This window comes from Vanacampus margaritifer, chromosome 1, assembly GCF_051991255.1.
Source record: "Vanacampus margaritifer isolate UIUO_Vmar chromosome 1, RoL_Vmar_1.0, whole genome shotgun sequence".
Lineage (NCBI taxonomy): Eukaryota > Metazoa > Chordata > Actinopteri > Syngnathiformes > Syngnathidae > Vanacampus > Vanacampus margaritifer.
Genome location: NC_135432.1, coordinates 49984311 through 50006238, shown reverse-complemented (window position 1 = coordinate 50006238; position 21928 = coordinate 49984311). Strand labels below are relative to the sequence as shown.

The following is a 21928-nucleotide window of genomic DNA, read 5'->3' as shown; positions in this document are numbered from 1 at the left end:
ACGTATTTGCCATAAACAAGTGAAGACCCAATGTGTCCATATTTTGTCATTACCATGTTTTCTGATCCATGGTCTCATGCATGACAAGACTTCGGTAGATATTTAAGACTCGCTTGCACATGTCGACATGCTCCTCCAAAAGGAACTTGATATCGTTGGCTGGCTCCATTAAAAAAACGTTGGCAGAATGAGTAATAAATACCTAGATAGAAGACACAACTGTTATGTTATGTAGACCCACAAGGCAAAGTTCAGCAAGGTATTTCTAAGACTTGTGATCAGTATTTTTGTATGACATCCATACCTGTAACGTAGTCTGAACTCCTGCATGAACGCTATACTCCAATAATTCACTATCGATCATTTTATCTATTCCCTTAGGAGAGAAAACATATGCAGGCAAGTTAAGGACCAGCAAACTAACTTTTGGACCAAACTTTTGCACTATGAATATACAAAATTCTGACTAATGGTAGATGACACACACACAAAGAAAAAAAATTGGAAGATGTGGTGTTTCTTAGTAAGTGGTTATGTTATTCCTTAGATGGAAAAGTTCCAAAGATACAATAGCACACACAAAAAAAAAACACCCTGTCGAAAAGGTTCCAGTTTCGCTTTTTCAATAGGGTATAGCCCAGTGTATAATAAAGACTTTTTCCAATCACAGAAAATATTTTGGGGGGGCTAAAATTTGGTATTGGGGACATTGCCTTGAAAATTCTAAAAGAACAATGGCTGCTGTTTAATATTAGAAATACTGTATATATTAAAAAAAAATCCATTACAGTACTTACAGTGGCAAAGGAAAAACATTATTCTGGTCATTTATGGTAGGTAAAGGACATTAATACTGGGAACGGGTAAAACAGTACTTTTTGGTATGTTCTGCACAGGACAAAACACCCTTATTGGCCACAATGATCTGTTTTGCAATTCACTTAGCATTATTGCACTTGTTGCACATTGCCCCACACACAGAAACTGTATCGGCTTCCTGTTCATGTTGAATACAACACAGAGGTATTGAAAACTGTTGTTTTTTTTTTTTACTTTACTTGAAATATCTCTCTTACTTTTCAAGAAACAAGCAATATGACCAAGCTTCTCCGGAGTTGTTGCTGTACACATGACAGTCGAGGGACTTGAAAAGGTAATACCAGCGCAACAACAGGTGTCTATTGAGAATGTTCAAAAGCATTCTCAATACACTTGCCTACCTTGCCCCTTAAAGCTCATACAGGTATCACACTGAGTGGAAAACGTTTGCAAGTGTTTGCGAAGGTAGCAAATGTTGATTTCTAGTCAGGGTCGGTTCAAGGTCGCAACATTTGTTAAACGCGCTAAACATTCACCAACAGTTGTAATGTTTTTTCTTGTCGTAAGGAAATTTTGAACATGTTCAAAATTGTATTATGTCACATGCATGCAGTTAGTCAATGAACAATAGATAATTCACCATTTGACAGAGCTGTGTTTCAATTATGGTTACCTCAAAATGGTTGAATTACTCAGTAATTAAAGTAATTAACAAGTAAATAGTATCAATAAAAAAATTATAATCTTGAGAGAGAGAGAGATATTGCCTGTACTGCCCCACCCCTAATTAATGCATAAATGATTGTATCTGATTTGTCACCTCATCATCCTTCTCTGAGCCAGTGTCCATACTATTGGCTGTTGCTATGGGATACGGACCCTCCTCCGGCTCCTTCATAAATACTGGTTTGTCTTCCATGGAGATCCACTCCTGGTAAACACGAACCACTTTCCGCATTGCTGCAGCTTCACACATTGGAAGGAGAAATGCCTGCAGTGGTAGTAACAGTAGTGTCAACCATTCACACATAATAATGCATGTATTGTTTTCTGTAATTTTTACGAGGAAATCAAAAGGTTGAGCTCAGTGACACTGTCCAACATTCTCAACTGTTGATATAATTGCTCCCCGACCTGTCTGAAGATCTCAGTGATGAAGTTGATGCTCGTTCTGGAGCTGGTGAGGACTCTCCTCACCACCTCCATATCTGTCAGCTGCTCTTCATCCATAGAGCACAGTGAGGAAGAGCTGGGCTCCCGCTCTGTTAATGTAGATGTGTTGGAGTGGCATTGTTCGGATTCCACCATAGGGCCAGTGCCCCCACCGAGGCCCATGCTGCTTCCCCCTGGACCAGATGAGCTCCCGCTCCCTTCAAGATGGTTGTCAGGCCGCAAACCAGTGACACTGCCGTCGTCTGAGCTGCCAGCAGAGCGAGCAGCAAGCCCGGCTGCTGCTCGCTGTAGATGAAAACAATGTGTCTTTCTTATTACCACCTATTTTCATGTGAATGTTTGTTTACATACTGTATGTATACACGCGCACAAATGTCAGAGTAACAACAACAAAAATGGTACTTTACAAATATCTCAATGAAGATAAAAGCCTCGTGCATCTATGTTAGTCTTAATAAACCCAAAGGGATTTATGACCTTTATAACCTTTTAATCTTCAGTACCTCCCGCATGACGTGTATTACCTGTATGTTCTTGGGGATGTTTTCACCTTCTGTCCCTGGAATTTGTGTCTGTGTGTTGGACCGTGGCTCTAGCCAAAATGAAACCAGCCAGCGGATGAAGATGACTCGAGCCTGAAGGAAACTTTCCTTGGTGCAATAGAGAACTTCACCACCATCTTGCTCCCTGCGCACCGCACTGTAATAGGGTTTTGGACGCATTGGAGGAACATCTGAAAGGAAAAGGATGTGTTTATGCGTTGGGCATATTGAGCACTTCAAAAAAAGGTATCCCTTAAATTTACTGACCGAGTATGGGGCTGTAGAGACTAGTTTCTAAAGCAAAGTTGGGAAAGATGTGAGGAAGGTAAAACTTCCTGAAGTGACCAAAGAGGAAGCTAAAGCCACGCTCATGATTCTCTTTACAACGCCACTCGAGAGACTTGGCCTGGTTGGAAGACACAAACACAAAACAAGCTTGTTTTGTACACCAACAAAAATAGGGTTCAGTAAAGAACAGCTCCTTTGTTTACAAGGAAGCTTGTGTGTCAATGAGAGCATGACACATAGGAAATTCAAATAGTCAGTGAGGTATAACAAAAACTGCATAAAAGGTTAGTAATGCTAGACATTAGGTTTTTTTATTGTTTCATCACACTTGTTAATTACTAATAATATTTAGTAAATAAAGAAATAAAGTTAAAGAAATGCCATATTGTGTGGTTATGTTGTGTTAGTTGTGTTAGTAGTAAATAATGATAATACCTGGTTTACCATGTATTTCAGTAGTGCTTCCAGAAAGTAAGCGGTAAGATCCTCCTGGTTCTTGTCACCTGACTGGGGATTTACCAGTGGGGTGATCTCCTCTGGGGCTACTTGAGCTGAAAGGTAGAATTGAATCTCACATTACCTCATTCAAACCCAAACACGTGTAAATACGTTTTTAATACTTTGTCCTTCACTCCCAAAAACATATTTATAAGGGGGGTTTTTAAAATGTTTTTTATGCAAGAGCATACAGAAGGCTTTGATGCAGTTTCTGACATGAAGAGGTGGCTTCAAGCAATGGTAGTTAATCCAAAATACGGCCAGCAAGTGGTAGCACAGTATAAGAGATGAGCCAGGGCTATGTTGCAACAAGCTCTTTTCCCCACAGTTTAAAACAGATTTGTGAATAATGATGATACTTAGCTATATTCTAATGCTATTTGCTACAAAACTGAAACAGATAGAAATATACTTTTTTTCCTGATGAAAGAAGAGACTCTAATCTTTCTTTTGGTAGGTTCCATGTTTTTATAGCAACAGAACACAATATTCTATGGTCCTTGCAGAATCAGTCAAAATCCAGTTAAACAGCCGGGAGCGAAGGGGGTTGCTTCACTGAAAAGGGCTGGGAGTGAATGAGTTAAAGTAAAACGATCATTCAGCTGTGAAATGGTTAATCGATTAATCAACAACTAATCAATTATTAATTAATCACTTATTATATTTGACAATAGATAAATCGTTGAGATTAATTGAAAATTGTCTGATTTTCAACACATTTTTAGATTTTCTGTTGTACTACATGAAAGCAGACGAGTGATTATGTTTGTGTTGAATCAAAAAAAAACATTTGCAAATATGGGCATTATTTGTGCCTTTTCGCCAATATCAATATGAAACACTGGTTGAAAATTAAAAGATGTTTGTTTAAATGTCCAAAATATTTCATTTCCGTCAAGAAAAAGGATTATAATTGTTAAGCCTCTCCAGTGACACATGGCCATAAAAGGAACTATATTAATAATAATAATCATAATAATAATGAAAATCCTATTTAGGTAGCACCTAAGCAAAGAATTAAAGTTAGCTCTTTTCTTAAGGAGCAGGTTTTCGTACACATAAAATTCTATATCCCCACGCAAGTAATCACCACAGCAATTCCTTTCTACTCACTTTCAGTTAAGCTCAACGGTGGATTGATCAGAGTGTCCAAAGTGCGTGGAGTCCCATGGCAGAGCGGAGCCGGGAAGCCAGGAATTAGACAGGCAAACATGCAGAGTTGCTCGCGTTGAGCATTACTCTGTAATGCCTGCATCCACAGCAGGAACAAGCGCACGCCTTCCCGACGGATCTATGCATGGGAGCAGGTGTGGTATAAATACATTTGTGTATTTTACTACCAGAAGGTAATTAAGGAAAGTATACTCTTTCAAGAAATAAAATACCTTCAAAGAGTTACTAGTGTGCAACAGCTTCTTCAAGATCAATCCTGAAATATAAATGTTTCCAATAAATCATATATTGCAACACGTCACAGGGAAAGTATTGGACCAGTTTTAAACACATTTTGTAAAGGGTTGACAGACAGCTCTAATTTGTTACCGATGCTATGGAACTGCCATCGGCTCTGGATTCTCTCTGGGAGGAGCTGAAGGATTTTCTGAAACAAAAAGAGAGAAAAGAAACAAAACATATAAATATACTAAATAAACATTTATACTGACAATAGTGTGATGTTAAAACAGACGTTTGGCCATAAGATCCATTTTGATAACCTTCAAAGATTGCAACTTTTAAACAACCGTCAAAAATCCTACTCTATACACTACAAAGGAAATATTTAATGTTCAAACTGATCAACTTTATTGTTTTTAGCAAATAATAATTAACTTAGAATTTTATGGCTGGTTTCACTGGGCTGAGCTCATCTAAGATGGACTAATCCAAAGTGGAAAAGTGTTTTATTTCTAAACATTTAACATTGTTCTTTTTAAATTGCGAACGTCGTGTCGTCTGAGCCAAAGAGGAAAAGAACCATCCGGACTGTTTTGGACGCCAAGTTCAAAAGCCGGCATCTGTAATGGTATGGGGCTGTGTTTGTGCCAATAGTATGAGTAACTTACACATCTGTGAAGGCACCATTAATGCTGAAAGGTACGAGGTACATGGTTTTGGAGAAACATATGCTGCCATCCAAGCAACGTCTTTTTCATTGAAGCTTATTTCAGCAAGACAATACCAAACCAGATTCTGCACGTGGTACAACAGGGTAGCTTCATAGTAAAGGAGTGCGGGTACTAGACTGGCCTGCCTGCAGTCCAGACCTGTCTCTCATTGAAAATGTGTGGCACATTATGAAGCGTATATTACGACCCCGGACTGTTGAACAGTTGAAGCTGAAGCTGATGTTAACACACTGGTAAACAACATGACCTTGTCCCAGCTCTTTTGGAACGTGTTGTGTTGCAGCGATAAAATTAAGTTCATGATTATTTGATAAAAACAAAGTTAATCAGTTTGAACATTGAATATCTTGTCTTTGTAATGTATTCAATGTGTAATAAAACTGTCGCTTAAGAGATTAAAGTCTGAAAAAAAAGTAAAACAAATATTGCTGTATATTAATTAAACAGCTCTGTTTTGTGCATGTACATCAGAGTGTTTGTGTGATAAGACTGACAGACTGAGATTTAAGTTTAACTACTGCGATTGTTATGTTTTTGCCATTTGAATACACAATACACATTCTGCTTTTCTTGCAGCACAATGAGAAACATTTGATGGCAAATGCTGCATTCTTATTTATACAATTCTTACATTTTGTTTTAATCAAAGGTAATGGAAGTAAATGGACTGGTAATTTATTTTAATCTTGGAAATGCAAGTGAATAACAAATACTATTTTAAAGAGTGTAATAATTACACAGTCACAGTAAAAACAACAAAATTGAAGTAAAAATATGCATCAGTTCAAGATGCATTGAGATGTATTTCTAATCAGTAGGGCTGTGCACCAATTGAGATGTGGATTGGTCATAAAAAATGAATGCCAAAACATGACTTTTGCATTTGCGTCAGAACAAATCATTGAACATTGTTGCATCGTCACAGAGTGAACAGCAACTCAGTAAGTGTGACGTATGTACTGCATGTAGGGAATGCGCATGTGTGCTGTTGTAGCGAGACGGCGTAACAGAGGAAGTATGTAAGACGGCATGAGAATAGTTAGCCATCTAATGAGCATTACATCAAGCTGTTACGCAGTCAATCAATACAGCACATTCTGGCAGTGTATCAACGCCTCCATCATTACTTCACCGTTGGCCACTTAAATGCAACAAACAAGAGGACGTTTGGCAATTCGAATCACAGGGAAATGCTCTCCCCAGCTAGCTGTTGCGACAACGCGAAGGGCTTTATGGTTGTACCGTTGGCCAGTGTACGGCAACTGATCCTAGTGGTTAAAAGAAGCCATTTTAAAATACAGAAGAAAACTTTTCTGTTTGTTGAAACAGCAACACACTGGTTCATTAGATACATTTTCAAAGAAGTCAATATGAGGCTTTGTAAAGCACTTTGAATACTGTGGTTGTACGTAAAGTGTTATATAAGTGCACTCCATTTACCATCGATCAAATTTTGATTTGTTGGTGGTTATCTGTAAAAGTAAATGAGTAACTCATTTGAGTCAATTTGATAGTCATTCATTGGTGTCAACACGATTAACAAATCGGGATTTGGGTGTAAAATCTAAGCCCTACGAATCAGCAATTGAAGCAAATTGTAGCCCTCTGAATCATAATCATAATGAATCACAAGTTGGCGAGACAGTCCAAAACCTATATAGAAAACAATATCTAAGTACGGTACCTCGAAAATAAAGAGGATTGAGTCCAACTCCTCCCTCTGAGACTTGTGACCTAGCATGAAGGGGAAAAAAAGATGCTATTAATTCATTTTCTAAAAACAACATGCTGATTGCACATTAAATCAAGATAACAGTGATAATAATAATAACTGGAAAGTTCTTGTGGACATTTTTAATGGGCATACTGACTCTTGCAAGTCTGAAAGCCGCATTTGTGAAGGCCTCATAGCAAGGCAGGGTTCCCTTGTCAAACTGTAAGAACCTAAGTTTTCAGTGAAAAGGAAAGTACGTCAATGGACTAATTATAAATGAGTAAACGAGGTAAATATATATATATATATATATATATTCAAGATTTTAATTTTGGGCCATATCGCACAACCCTATTTTGAAGGATCCACGGGAACGCTGAATAAGTATGCAGGCTAGTAATATAGGCTGCTTGCTTCACAAGCCAACCCACTGTTAGTGGTACACACAGCAGTACCATAATAATAATAATATACTGTAACTCACCCTTTTGCTTGAGGCTAACCTCAATGGTAACAAAGTTCTCAAAGAAAACGTAGTAGATATGGGAGTAGTTCTGGTCGAAGAACTGCTTCAGCTCTGGTGGCTCTGCATTTTCTAGAAAATAAAAAAGGGAATGAAACCGATATTTAACCAGAGACGCATAGGAAAAAACACTCAAAACGTCAACATATTCATATTCAATTGTTTCAGCATTAAAAAACAAACAAAAAGAATTTTGGTCCATTTACTGGAATTAATTATAACATGAATCATAAATCCCACCCAACCCGGCAGAACTGAGCAACCCAGTATGCAACACAGCAATACTTTCACCATTACCTTTTCTTTAAAAAAAACAATTCTTTAAATTCTCTTTTTTTCTTTATCATGTTATAATTTATATTTTACAACACAGTGCTATTTTTCTTTATTAAAAACAACAAAAACATTGGAGTTGTTTTTGGGAGGCGGCACTGGATGAATAGTTTTTCTATTCATTTCAATTGGGAAAATGTATTGAACCGAAGAGTAAATTTAAGTTTAGTCATGAAACGTGTAAATCAAGGTAACACTGTACCAGGATGGTGTGCCTGCCGCATAAATCATGTAATCCGGTGCGCTCTCATCTAGTCTGATGCAGCATACTACAGGAAGTTAGTCCACTTGATAGCATACAGTGCATTTCTGGTCTTCAACATAGTTTGCGAGTTACAGACCTTAAGATTTTGATTTACAGTAGACAGGCAATCACATAAAAATGCTTATGCTAAATGTACTGTATATGACAATGTATGTATTAAGTGCACATCTATATGTAATATAAAAAACACAATTCCAATAAAGTTGGAATTCTGTATAATGCGTAAATAAAAACAGAATAAAGTGACTTGCAAATCCTTTTCAACCTATATTCAATTGAAGACACTACACAGACAAAATGTTTAGTGTCCAAACAGTTGTTGTTTTTCATTTTGAAATTGATGCTGTTCCAAAAAATATGCACCGAAGACTAGGAAAGTAGAGGAATGCTAAATAATAATAATAATAATAATAATAATAATAATAATAATAAAAATAATTTAAAACAGTTTGGAACTGACAGACAATCTCAATGACACAAATAAAAAAATGTAATCCAATGTGTCAAATACAACATATAATAAAACTAGTGCTGTCAAAGTTAAAGCATTAACAAATTAATTAGTCACAAAAAATTATTGCGTTAATCATGTATTAACGCAGATTAATCACAATATTAATTTTGCTGACAGCGGATGGCTACGTTAAAGGTAGCACAGGTTGTGGTTCAGCAATAAACATAACTACATGCATTAAAGTAAAGCATTGGGGTCATTTCCCCCCCCCCCCCCCCATTTTTAATTATGCAAGTAATTAAAGGTTGGGTCTTTAGTTTTGTCCGTTTGTGTTTGTAAATAACCAATTCAAAACTGACTCCTCTCATGGCTCAACCCCCACTCTTCTCGTCAACATTGCGCAAGCCTTCAGCGACACGCCCCCATTCTGTGATTGGCTGGAGGAGTAGACATAGACTTTCCGCCCACAAACGTCCCTCTCATGGCAAAACACAACAAAATGGCAAAATACAGGCTAAGGTGGTGGTGGATGATGACAAAATCACCACCACACATTAACAAAAGCCCAGATGTGTAGATTGAGAAGGAAGTGTTTAAGAATTGTTTATTTCTGAGTGAAAACTAAAGACCTCACCTTAACTGTTGACAAATGTTAAAGACGTGCTCATAACATTAAATGTTGAAAAAATTAACATATATATAGGTGCTCTTTAAATTTGGCGGGCAAAAAATGTTGGTAAAAAAGCCTTTTTAATTAAGTGATTAATCGTGATTAATCTAAATTCTAAGTTGTGATAAATCTGATTTAAAAAATTAATTGTTTGACAGCTCTAAATAAAATTGGAGGGGCTCTCTTTTCAAACAAATCGATGTAGATGTTAGCATACACATTTCTTCAGAAATGTCAATACATCCAATCAGTGTATCCTGCCATAGATTTATACACACAGTGCCCTAGCTGATGAACTCACAACAGAGAAATGTCAATCACAAACAAACATCGCTAAAAATTTTACAACTGCCAAATTTTCTGCAGCCACCCCATTTTATCAAAAATAACACAGCAATTCCATCCACATCTAGAGAAACTGCAAATAAATTTAATGAATATTTTGTAAATGTTGGATCTGACTTGGCAAAGCAGATTGTTGATCCTCTACAAAGAGATGGAGTAGACATAGATATTATCCCCAAAAAATCCTCACACCATCTTTAACCAAAGTCAGTGAGGACGAATTGGTAGATTTGATTTGCAAGTTTAATAGTAAAAAATCAAGTGATTGTTGTGATATTGATAAGTAAAAAGATATTCTGGAGTATATATCTAAAGCACTTACATACATTTGCAATCGGTTATTCAGTTATTCGGTTATTATAACAGGTATCTTTCCCAATGCAATGAAAATAGCCAAGGTTATTCCATTATACAAGAGTGGAGATATCCATACTTTTTCAAATTATAGACCAATATCACTTCTGCCCCAGTTCTCAAAAATTCTTGAAAAACCTTTTGTGACTAGATTAATTCATTTTATTGAGAGCCATAATCTACGGAGTGAACAACAATATGGATTTAGACACAATAGGTCAATTACCATGGCATTGATTAATCTGACAGAGCAAATTGCAAAAGCTATTGATAATAAAGATGATATAATATACGAAAATGGGAAAGATATGGAATTAGAAGCAAAGCCTTGTCATGGATAACTGATTATCTTGCAAATAGAAAACAGTATGTGCAGTTACAAGAAAGTAAAATCAGAATTTATGAAAGTAATATGTGGAGTTCCTCAGGGGTCAATCCTCGGTCCTATATTATTTATTTTATATATAAATGACATATCAGAATCATTTAAATATGTACTCTCTTTGCAGATGACACCACTTTGCTTTGCTCCGGGAAAGACTTAACAGAGCTTCTGGACACAGTGCAAGTGGAATTAAATACATTAAAACGATGGGCTGACATTAATAAGTTATCATTAAATATAAATAAAACCAAATTTATATTATTTGGATATCATCAGACTAATAATCCAGTACAAATTACGATTAATAATATTAAATTAAAAAGAGTATATGAAAATGTTTTTTTTTTAGGTGTTGTTGTTGATCATAAACTGTGCTGGAAGTCGCAAGTTCAATATATTCAAACCAAATTATCCAAAGCTATAGGAATGCTAAATAAAGTAAACTATATCTTTAACCAAAATTCTCTACACTTGTTTAGTTTTTTCTTCGTTCCACACATGAGTTATTGTATGGAGGTTTGGGGAAATACATACAAATCAATAACAAACACGGTCTTGATTTTACAGAAGAGAGCAATTACAATAATTAACCTTGTTGATGATCGTGCACCTACTAATAATCTATTTATAAAATCACATAGACTTAAATTTAACGATCTGGTGGACTTAAAAAACGTCCAATTTATGTTTAAAATAAATAATAATATGCTCCCTTGTGTTCAGAAGCTCATCCAACACAGAGTTAACAATTATGAGCTGAGAGTAACATTGACGTTTAAGAAAATAAAAACCAGAACAAATATGAAACAGAAATGTATGTCAGTGAAAGGAGTCAACTTGTGGAATAATTTTGATCGTGAATTGAAACTGTGTAACTCAATTAAGAATTTCAAATACATGTATAAATGCAAGATTATTAATAGTTACGAAATAGCAATGTAGTCTACAGTTATTGCAAAAATATGGGAAAATAAATATTTTTCTATACATGTATCTAAGTAATAATAACATATTTTTGTAAATATATGCATGATGTGTAAATGTAATACATTGTTGGAGTTATATGTAGATGCAGTATGTGAATGTATGAACTTGTGACAGGTCTGTTATCTTGATGTAGTATCATGTGAAAAGGGTAGACAGTATAAGCTTTGGCTTCAGTCTACATTTTTTGGTCTTTGTTCATATATGTATATTTCTTTTTTGCTTATTGATTGTTACGACCAAATAAACTAAACTAAATTACCCCTAGTATTACCCCTAGTCGGCATCATAACGATGTGCCATACTCGCCCTTGCCTCAACAGTATGTGGGCTGGCTCACTTGCATTAGACAACGCCGCCATCCCAGGCATGTTAGCAAGACAATTTTTTTTTAACAAAGTGTTCTAAAATTCTTGATCTTTGAGATATTTTGATGAAAGCATTTAAAGACATTTGAGAAAACCTGGGAAATGTTTAACTCTTATACTGCCACACGTTATCCCCCCCCAAAAAAACCCAGACACTTCCAGACGATTTTGAGCATTTTAACTCATCTTTCAAGGCAAATAGAATACTGTGTGCTGTGACTACATAAACATATTGGGTGCCACATGAAAGATTGGGTTCCATTCTTTCATTAGAAAAAAAAGTATGTGTCAAATCACCATTTGGAAATAGGTAATTGACACTAATATTTTTTGTTTAGTGACGCTCTGTGAATTACATTTAATGTGAAAAGGGCTTTGATCATTCACATCATCCTTGAAAACGTTCTCTTTCATCAGATTTGTCATGTTTCATTGTAATACAATAATACCATGCTACTGGGGGCCCATTAAAAAGATATAATGCTGCTATCTGCTGGCCATAGTTATTGGCTGTTTTGTGATTTTTACACCCATTTACAAAAGGAGCGCTGCGCAGCAAGTTCCACTGCCCATTGAGAAAAAACAACAACATAGTAAACGTCAACTAACGTTTTTGGCAGCATTCATTTGGATTTTAGTATATGTCGTTAAACGTTTTTGGCAGTAAAATAGTTAAAATTGTGAAAGAATTATATGATCCCCGTGGACGACCCAGGACACACTGGCGGGAAAGACTGTCTCTCTGTGGCCTGGGAATGCCTTGGGAATGGATCCCGCCAGATTGAGCTGGACCAAGTGACGAAGGAGAGGGAAGTCTGGGCTTTCCTGCTAAAAGCTGCTGCACCTGCGACCCAACCCCGGTTAAGCGGTAGATAATGAATGGATGGATGGATTATATGATAATATTGTAATGCCATTGTAGCGTCATATGTGGTATTCCCACAAGCGGTTAAAAGAATGCACATTTGCTTAAGAGTTGGTACCTTCCACGGCTACACACTGATTGACTCACTTGAGCCAACGTTCAAAAGCTTATATTTCTTTCCTGTCATTTCATCTGACATGTTAATTTTTATGGCATATCCAAAGATATCACAGACACACTTAAAACAAAGCAAACAATAAAGAGAAACAACTATTTTACAAGGAGGACTGCAAACTGCAAAGCATGCGCGGAAGTGTGCTGCCTCACCATAGCAACAATCACCGATAATCAGATAGGCTACAATGTTCTCTTTCAGTCAATGAAAAATTTGGCATAAGCATCCGCCATTTAATATTTTTAAGTTGTTTTGTCCTGGTCTGCAAGTCACCTGAACCGGAAGGAAGTGCTTCAACCTGTGGATAACCCTTACTATCCAACAACAAAATGATGGCTACTGAAAATGCTCAGTCGCTGGGAAAGCCACTGGCTGGTGAGTGAAAGATTAGCTTTATTTTGTAATCTTTTGCGTGTTCAAATAAATCAAAGATGAGATTCTTGTGAAGAGGGTCCTTGCAAGGTTGATTTATTACAGAGATCTCTGGTCACACAATTGCATATCACCCAAGCAGTGTCATCCAATATGTGTGTGTACTCTTTTGCTCACACAGCCTTTTTATTCAAAACAACAGGAAACGCCTCTGTCCTCCCCGTGAGGTACAGAATGAGATTGCATTTTCCCAGTATTATAGATCGTCCTTGAACTTTTGAAAACCGGATTTCTGACGAACAGGAACTAGACTTCTTAGATAAACAAACGAAACATATTAACTTTCTCATGTCTGGGAAAACAGTAGAAAAGATAGCAAAAATGTCAAAAGCATTACTCATCAGGTTATATTAGGTTAACATAATAACACCTACATCAACACATCTATAATGAAATGCAAAACAGGTAAAATGTAAAATAAAACAGTAAAAATGTTAACAATGTCAACGCTGGGAAAACCACTGGCTGGTGAGCTAAAACAGTCAATGTCAAGCCCTGGCCAGTGGACACAGTGGTAATATTTTAGGGTGGACACTGGACACTAGGGGTGTTAGAAAAAATCGATTCGGCAATATATCGCGATATTACAGCGTGCAATTCTCGAATCGATTCGATATGCGGCCGAATCGATTTTTAAACAATTCAACAAAGCGTCTTACTTAGTGTTAGGATTCGCACATTAAGCATGGAAGAATGTTATATTAATGGAACATTAAGCCTTAATATTTTATTTCAGTGCTGTTCAAACATGAAACAGACTGCAACCTGTTTGTTAAATGCAGTGCCTCAGTTATAAGCCTGAATTTTCAGATAAATAAATACATTTTCATACAAATCTTACAGTGTACATGTACAAGTTTACTGATTAGTATGTTCTAAATTTGAGTTAAAAAAAATCCCAATAATCAATTTATAGATTCGCATCTGGATTAATCGGTATCGAATCGAATCGTGAACTATGAATCGTGAACTATGAATCGAATCGCCAAGTACTAGGCAATTCACACCCCTACTGGACACTGAAATTGGTTCCCTGTGAGGATTGTGTCAACACTGACAAGATGAAATAAGACTTCTGCTGCAAAAACCTGCCTAAGTGTTACAATGTGCCACGCCTCATTTTGCCCATGTGAATTGTGATTGTTCCACGGATGTGACTATTGTTCAGATGTTTGTGGGTTCATTTTTGAACTAGCACTCATACTGCAAGAGTGTCTGCTTGTGTTATGTGGTTTTGTGTTCCCTAAACAGCAAGGAGACACACCCCTTTGTCCACAGAGAGAGAGAGAGCGATAGAGACATTGTGAGAAAGTCAGAGACTTAACAATGGAAAGAGGAAATTGGGCTACTGTACAGGACATGGAGAGGAAATACTCAAGGTTGTTTTCATCCCCAGTCAGTCTGCATGTTGAGGGTGTGGACTGCACATGTGTAGGAAACTCTAAGGAACTGTCGCCAGGATATCTATATATGCTCTTAACAAATCCTGTTACGGTCTACTGACTCTTCCAAACACACTTAACAAGGTACCTTTATAAGTGTTATTTTAATCCAAATAGGATACAGTTAAACATGAAAGCAGCCAGACACACCCCTAAACAGACCACTTGCATTTGTTGTATTTTATGCTTCCAGCAACATACAAAGATCATAATCTTATTTTAAACTTTCTTTTCACCCCCACAATTTTCTCTTCTGCCGAAGTTTCTAAATTGTGTCCATTTAAAAATGAGTACTTAAAAAAAAAGAGAGAGAATGTGTTCAAACGAACTCCAAAACGCCAAAATTCACACCTGAATTCATAAGAGGCACATCACAGTTAGAAATTAAGGTGGGGGACACAAAATTATACAGGAGCACGATTAAACTACTGATTGAATGGGTGCTACAAAACCTGTTAAAAGCTTCAAGAAATACACAACATATATCGACTTAACAGCTATTCAAATGTGTTTTTCTCCGTTTGTTAGTTTCCTATGACATTCCAACACTGTCACGTAGTAATGAACGTTAGCATCGTAACATCTTAAGGATATGTAACTTACCTATGACTATTCTGAGATGTTTGAGCCTCGTTAAGACGTCTTTCTTTGGATCCAACACTTTCTGTGTTGATTTTCTGACGTCCCCATGAGGCTTTTTGGAAAACATCCCTGAAGCTGGAGACTCCAGGAGTAAATTTGAGACAGCGAGGAAGTGCTAGCTCTAAAACGTAGCGATTTAGACAGCTTCGGCTAGCGTTAATCTTCAAATAATAACCGAACGTCTCCTCCTGCCTAACGCAATCACCCACACTGCGTTACGATATTAGCACTGATGCGGCCCATTAGAAAACCGTGTCCAAATGGACACCGTTTATTTACAGTAAGCCTCATAGTTGGTGGACCGCAACGGGTGTAGCATCCATCCATTGCATCTCCTTTCCACAACAGTCTGCAGGCTCATGGAGCTACTGAGCAAGGCTAGCTAGCTCTTCGGCTCACTTAGAAAACATCATGGCGGAGAAGGGAGGGGAAACGAAATAATGGATAAGATACAATCAACAGAAACACACTCAATAATAAGTTCCGTTTTATTGTGAACTAGTAAGTGTTTTGCAACGGAATGCAAATATGAGGAATGTTTATCGGAGACAACATTTTACATTTTTACAGGCACTCGGATATAACGCCATTCGACCGCCTTCAGCCGGTGTTGAATTCTGGGTAACGTAGTAATGATGGGCTTTTTTGCGCTGTCAATATGTCGTGTTCTGCATTAGAAAACTACAATTCCCAAAACCTTTAAGTTCATCCTAAAGAGATTTGTTTTTAGCATTTCTTTGGTTCTTGGGCAGCATTTTAGGGTAGGAAAATTCTACTTGAACATATTTTCTTGAAAATGTATAGTGTTGAAACAAACCTCAAACTGTTTATACGTTTGTGAGTCCTAATTTAGTTTTGAAATATGCGTAATATGCAACAAGTACCTCTGTTGCAGTTTGTGTAGCTAAACGTGCTAAAAAGCTAACGTTGCGATTTGTTGTGTTTATCTTTTGCTAGCTATACATTTTGCGAGAATTGTAATAAGTACCTATAAAGTTATATCAAGAAAGGGGTTTTATAACAAAATTTTATTTTTTATATTTATACAGTTAGCGGGGATATTTGAGGAAAAAAAAAATACACATCCGAATCCAAAACAAAAGTCAAATAACACAAGCAACCGAACAGAACACGTAATCATCATGTAGCAACGCAGTTTTTAATACGTAACAAAACTAGTATTACTTTCGCGTCCCTTCAAATCAGTTGAAGCGAAAATAGAAAACGTTCACAATAAATTAAAGATGAGACAGTGAGCCGTAGAACTACCATGTAAAGAAACATTTCTTGTGCTCTACCAGAGTGACTTTGCTGCTATGCCAGTGCATCGTGACCGGGAAAAAAAGGAGAGTACAGCGGAGGAGATGGAAGTTGAGGATCAGGAGCAAGAAGGATCCAGTTCAGAGGAGGAGGATTCTGAAACTTCCTCTGTCTCCGAAGATGGAGACAGCTCTGGTAAGAATGTCAGATGCAGTCGTGTACTTATTCAACTACAAATGTGTGCATTAGTTACTTTTGTATGTCGCAGAAATGGATGAAGAGGATTGTGAGAGAAGACGGATGGAGTGTTTGGATGAAATGTCAACTCTGGAGAAACAGTTCACTGATCTCAAAGACCAGTAAGAAACCTTTTTTCCCCAAGGTTGATATTTGCTCCATCTGTTTGGACATAAAAAGCAGTTTGAAAATCAATATTTTGTGTGTGTAGGCTGTATCGGGAACGTCTCACTCAGGTCAACAGCAAGCTGGCAGAGGTGGAGGCCGGCCGTGCAGCAGAATATTTGGACCCTCTGGCAGTGCTGCTGGAGAACATGCAGGTCCGCACCAAAGTGGCAGGTAATTGTAACATGTCACAAAGTGTCTTTACGCACCGGCCTTCTGTATTCATGTTCAAAATCCTTCTTTTTTTGTCAGGCATCTACAAGGAGTTGTGCTTGGAGTCTGTGAAGAATAAGTACAAGTGTGAGATCCAGGCAGCGTGTCAGCACTGGGAGGTTAGAAAGGGGAAACACTCACACTTTTAATTGACTTTCCATTTCTGCTGTGCAATGATGCTTTGAAATCACAGACCTGCGATTAGGCTTATTACTGTAATTATAATTGTTCAGTCCAAAATAATAAATAGCTAATTAAACGATAGTTACATATGTATCTTAAGTTACTAAATACTATCGGTGTCAAGTTTTATTTTTTGGAAATCAATTAAAAATCAAAAAGAGTAGGGCCAGCGAGCTCTTATGTTTTCATGTACTACTCTCTAAACTGACAGTAACATTATATCACAAGGGATTCTCTCTCTTTAAAAATATGCAATATGAGGATGATCGGAATATAGTGGTGGCAGAACACGTCTACCTGGCTTATATGCAGACAATATATTGAAATGCTTATTTGTTTGGTCTGAGATGCTTGGTTTACTGTGTGTGTACAGAGTGAGAAGCTGCTGCTGTTTGACACCGTTCAAAGTGAACTGGAGGAGAAAATAAGAAGATTGGAAGAAGACAGACACAGCATTGATATAACATCAGGTAACAATTAGCACTGGGTCATAAAACCTTGTAGCCATGTGGCTAAACTGCATAAAAATCACCAACGAGCCAGACTTAAGTGTAGTTAGCCACAAAATGTGGCTAAACCTTTAGCCCCACTTAGCCAGTTCTTGTTACTGCCTTGTAAACTACAGCTACCAAAAAAGCTGGACGTGATGAACCCTGCTACATTTACATAAAGTAACTAGAGTACCTTGGGTCATGTAAATCAGCAGAGTAGCGTCCTGTAATATCAGCTCTCATCAGCCATACGGCTGCTATAGAAGTTCATGCAATCATTGCCATTGCAATGCAAGTCGTCTTGCAATGCTCAAAATGTTTGCAAGTCGAAATCTGCAATTTATTCCTCATTTTGTACAATCATTGTTCATACTATGTTAGTGTAGTGTCTAAAAAACTCAGAAACGAATACTCTCTTGGAGTGCGAGCATTTCAGTTGACCCAATGTCTTGCATCTCATTTAACGTATTAGTGGGCTCATTATTTGCGTAATAGTTTTTAAAAGGTTTTCCATCAAGAAATGTGTGTTTCGACAGTCACACTAATGCTGAAGTGTAATATATTCCAACATTATTGCGAATAATGGCGGCCTGGCAATGTAGAACTGTAAGAACGGCACAAGTCATTGAGCTGGGAAAGATGCTTATTGGATTGAATGAAGCCAGAGCTCCCTCTAGTGGACAAACGGAGCAACGACATCTTTCTGCATGACTCCAACGCTTAACAGCATTTACTGTTTCATGAGAAAATATGAATGTTTTGGCGTGTAAACAGCAAAACTGTCAGATTATGATTATTTTTGAAAAGGGCTAATATTGGCTGAATGGTTTTCTACCTTACAGACAATGTCCCACTGATTGAAAAGAAACACTAGCAGCATTCAAACATTTTCTGTGCGTTCCTCATCAGAGCTGTGGAATGACGAGCTATCGGGAAGGAAGAAGAGAAGAGATGCTATAAGTCTGGACAAAAAGAGGAGACGACCTTCAGTTGTGTCTGATATCCTTTGGCTGTTCATCTTTTTTTTAATTCTCATTTACAGTTCTTACTGTGCTTCTAATGTTGAAAGGGCGTATGATGCCCCTTGTGGATTAACCTTAACCCTTCTTACGCCCTTATATTGTCTACATGCTTCCTGACTTGGACATCCTGGAGGACTGGACAGCAATCAGAAAGGTTGGCGTCAAGTGTCAGAATGACCTAAAAAAAAAAGTGTTTTTCAAGCTCATGCGTGTGTCTCGTCATCCAGGCTGTTGCCACCCTTGGCCCCCACAGAGGAAAGTCTGAGTCTGACAGCCCCACTTTCCCGTTCAGACCGGACAGAAGCCGACCCATTCTCAACTGCTGAGACTCGGCGACACAAAACATGACGCGGAAACTCACAGCACATTTGAGCCGCGGCCATGATCTCTCCTGCAGCCAAGGGGAACGCATAAGCAAGATTATGGCCTGAGAACTCGATAGGTCAAATTTGACATTTTAATTTTTTTATGCTGAATCTTGGGTTTGTTATACTTATAGATGACAGAAGAGACCAAGAAGACCATTTGTGCTGATATGGGAAAACAGAGGCTTCCAGTGACTGTCATATTCTTATCAATGCCAAATTATGAGACATTATTGTCTGTTGCCGGGACCTAAAAGCGATGATGTGGTATTTTTGTGCAGGAATGATGCTCAGCTGGTCTGCTTGTGCTTCAAAAAAGGCAGCAGACTTCTTTCTATTTGGCAACTTTAAGAAATGTCAATTAGGGCTTGATATTCTCACACTGTAATTGCTTGGACCATGAATACGGACATTCAGTGTTTTGGTAAGGGTGCAAAATGGCCTCAAGTGTAAAAGGAATTTCAGGTTAACGCAGTTAGTGTTAGATTTTTTTTTACAGACATGATTACGCACAAGAATGACTGTCCCATCCAAAATTATTGGAATGGCAAGGTCATTTCCTTGGTTGTTGTTGTGTACTGAAGATATTTGTGTTTCAGATCAAAAGATGAATATGAGACAAAATTGCAGCTTTTATTTCACGAGCAAAGGTATTGGAACAGACATCAAATGAACTTAAAGCGAATGACAGTTCATATTTGGTGGCAATGATCCTTTCCGCAGCATCAAGCCTGCGACCCATTCACTTCACCAGACTGTTGCCTTCTTCATTTGGAATGCTTCCCAACGCCTTTACTGCAGACTCTTTCAGTTTGTGTTTGTTTCAGCGGGCAGCCAACATGCCCAAACCATGACCCATGACCCCCACCATGCTTCACAGATGAGCTTGTGTGTTTTGGATCATGAGCAGATCATTTCTTTTCCCCATACTTTTGCCCCTTTCATCACATTGGCGGAAGGGAATCTTCGTCTGAGGAAAGATGGAACTAGACGTAAATAACATGGCATAAAAGCTGCAATTCTGAACTTTTTTCTCGTTCATATTTTGATTCAAGGCTTTTGAATGGGACTGGATATCAAATAGAATGCCTTGATTTTGTCTTAAACGGTCTCTTTCTGAGTAACCCCCCCCCCCCCCCCATAGGCCCTTACAACTATTATGCAGGGAACTGTGTTTGCATTTTGCAATATCAGTGGTTTAATTTTTTTATTGAAAAGATTAATTTCATTGGACTTAACATTTTTTTTTAATCTTTTGTACAGTTTGGTGGTTACTGCAATTGTTATTGCCTGTACCACAATAGCACTTGTGATTTTTTTATTTATTTTTACTCCTCTTGATGGCTCTTGGTTTAAAGACGCAGTGGAAATGTAATCTATATCCATTGCACTAGCCTTAATTCTAAACCAAAAGCACCATCTAGAGGAGTAAAAGAATATTACAAGTGTTTCACGAAGCTTCATTTTCCCATCACTAGTGTTGTGTATTTGTGATTTTTGCATCATTGTGTGATTTTTATGGACACATTGAACTGCACTTCAGTTCTATATTTAATTTTAAAGTGGTAGATGCAAAACTTTCCGGACATTTCTACACTTTACACCACTTTAATAGGAAGAAAATGCATAATGAATGAATATTTTGGGATACCTTCTTTCCTGAGTCTTTGGTTTTCTCTAATCTCTTTTTATGACAGCCACTCAGGGACTCCCTGCAAAAGCAAACCCGATTTGGTCACAAGTGGGGCCATTTCAAAAAGTAAAGAAAAACACCAAATCGTTACATGTTGAACTTACCTACCTCTGCTTTATTGTCTCATTTTAATTACTTAAAATATAAACATGCCTCCATCTTCAACAACTAGTTGCTGTTGATCTGTTAATGTAAGCATTTGTCCCGTTTTCATTTAAGCCAGCAGTGAGGATGCATCATCATATCCATGTTGAGGATATGATGAACGAAAAATGTTCATTCATTTGTAATTGATGATCAAACTGCCATTTAATTATTTTTTATGCTGATATTGGTAATAATAGGATTTTTTTTTCACACAGTCTGTGTTACACTTCCTGAGGATGGAATGTTTCATTAAAATGAATTTTCTAGAGCTTTATGTGACGTCTGCTAGTAATGTCATTAATGGGTAATTAATTGGCATACACGTAGGTCCGATCCTTATGAGGTACTGTGGATATAAACATGTTTTAGAGTGCGAAAGTAAAAAATTCATACCCATGTTAAATGGAAGTCAGCACACACGTCACCATTTTAAGTCCCTCTGATCAATTTTCACAATATCAGAGGGATCTTGTTGTTCAAAAAGGCATCAAGTCCGGAAAAGGGTACAAAATAATTTAAAAAATAACTTTTTGACCAAAATATATTGGGTGTAAACAAAACAACGCTCATCACCAAGACGACGCCACACCAACAGTGAATCTTGGTGGCTGACTGCTAAACATGCCACTGTCTCAGCTTTTTTTTTTAATATGTTTCAGACACCAAATTCAAAATGAGACAATATTTTCATAAAAAAAAGATTAGTTTGAACATTTAAGAACTTGTCTTCGTAGTGTGTTAAATTGATTGTAGCA

General features: G+C 37.3%; 2 protein-coding genes across 13 annotated transcripts in view; one reads left to right on the top strand and one right to left on the bottom strand.

The window, feature by feature from the left end:
• The window catches only part of ralgapa1 (Ral GTPase activating protein catalytic subunit alpha 1), an 85835-nt gene extending 70042 nt beyond the window's left edge, over positions 1–15793 (bottom strand). For 6 of the 11 annotated variants that reach the window (XR_013295196.1, XM_077574170.1, XM_077574333.1 and 3 more), the window contains exons 1-13: positions 15359–15793; positions 7645–7755; positions 7131–7180; positions 4863–4920; positions 4706–4749; positions 4434–4611; positions 3258–3373; positions 2802–2940; positions 2517–2725; positions 1954–2277; positions 1640–1810; positions 305–376; positions 54–202 (exon numbers count right to left, since the gene is read on the bottom strand). Coding sequence is in view for 10 of the 11 variants with exons in the window: in XM_077574170.1 (XP_077430296.1) it covers positions 54–202; positions 305–376; positions 1640–1810; positions 1954–2277; positions 2517–2725; positions 2802–2940; positions 3258–3373; positions 4434–4611; positions 4706–4749; positions 4863–4920; positions 7131–7180; positions 7645–7755; positions 15359–15464 (1727 nt within the window). In the remaining variant the exon portion in view is untranslated. The remainder of the gene's footprint in view (positions 1–53; positions 203–304; positions 377–1639; positions 1811–1953; positions 2278–2516; positions 2726–2801; positions 2941–3257; positions 3374–4433; positions 4612–4705; positions 4750–4862; positions 4921–7130; positions 7181–7644; positions 7756–15358) is intronic. The other 5 variants (XM_077574949.1, XM_077574779.1, XM_077574860.1 and 2 more) reach the window with 3 other exon arrangements.
• A 312-nt stretch (positions 15794–16105) lies between these two features.
• brms1la (BRMS1 like transcriptional repressor a) lies at positions 16106–21447 on the top strand. Of its 2 annotated transcripts, XM_077574050.1 has the most exons (9): positions 16106–16158; positions 16699–16852; positions 16926–17016; positions 17106–17233; positions 17312–17391; positions 17829–17925; positions 18856–18945; positions 19058–19122; positions 19196–21447. In XM_077574050.1, the coding sequence occupies exons 2-9, from the start codon at positions 16714–16716 to the stop codon at positions 19292–19294; spliced, it is 789 nt and encodes a 262-aa protein (XP_077430176.1). In that variant the 5' UTR covers positions 16106–16158; positions 16699–16713; the 3' UTR covers positions 19295–21447. The 2 variants fall into 2 exon arrangements, with proteins under 2 accessions (XP_077430176.1, XP_077430088.1); XM_077573962.1 differs by having other exon boundaries at positions 17106–17391.
• The last annotated feature ends 481 nt before the right edge of the window (positions 21448–21928 follow it).

What these genes read in the sequence shown, in the direction of transcription:
- brms1la (XM_077573962.1), top strand. Translation starts at nt 16,714, where the DNA reads ATGCCAGTGCATCGTGACCGGGAAAAAAAGGAGAGTACAGCGGAGGAG. An exon ending in CAGCGTGTCAGCACTGGGAG is followed by an intron (nt 17,392 to 17,828) that starts GTTAGAAAGGGG and finishes GTGTGTGTACAG; the next exon opens with AGTGAGAAGCTGCTGCTGTT. An exon ending in CAGCATTGATATAACATCAG is followed by an intron (nt 17,926 to 18,855) that starts GTAACAATTAGC and finishes GTTCCTCATCAG; the next exon opens with AGCTGTGGAATGACGAGCTA.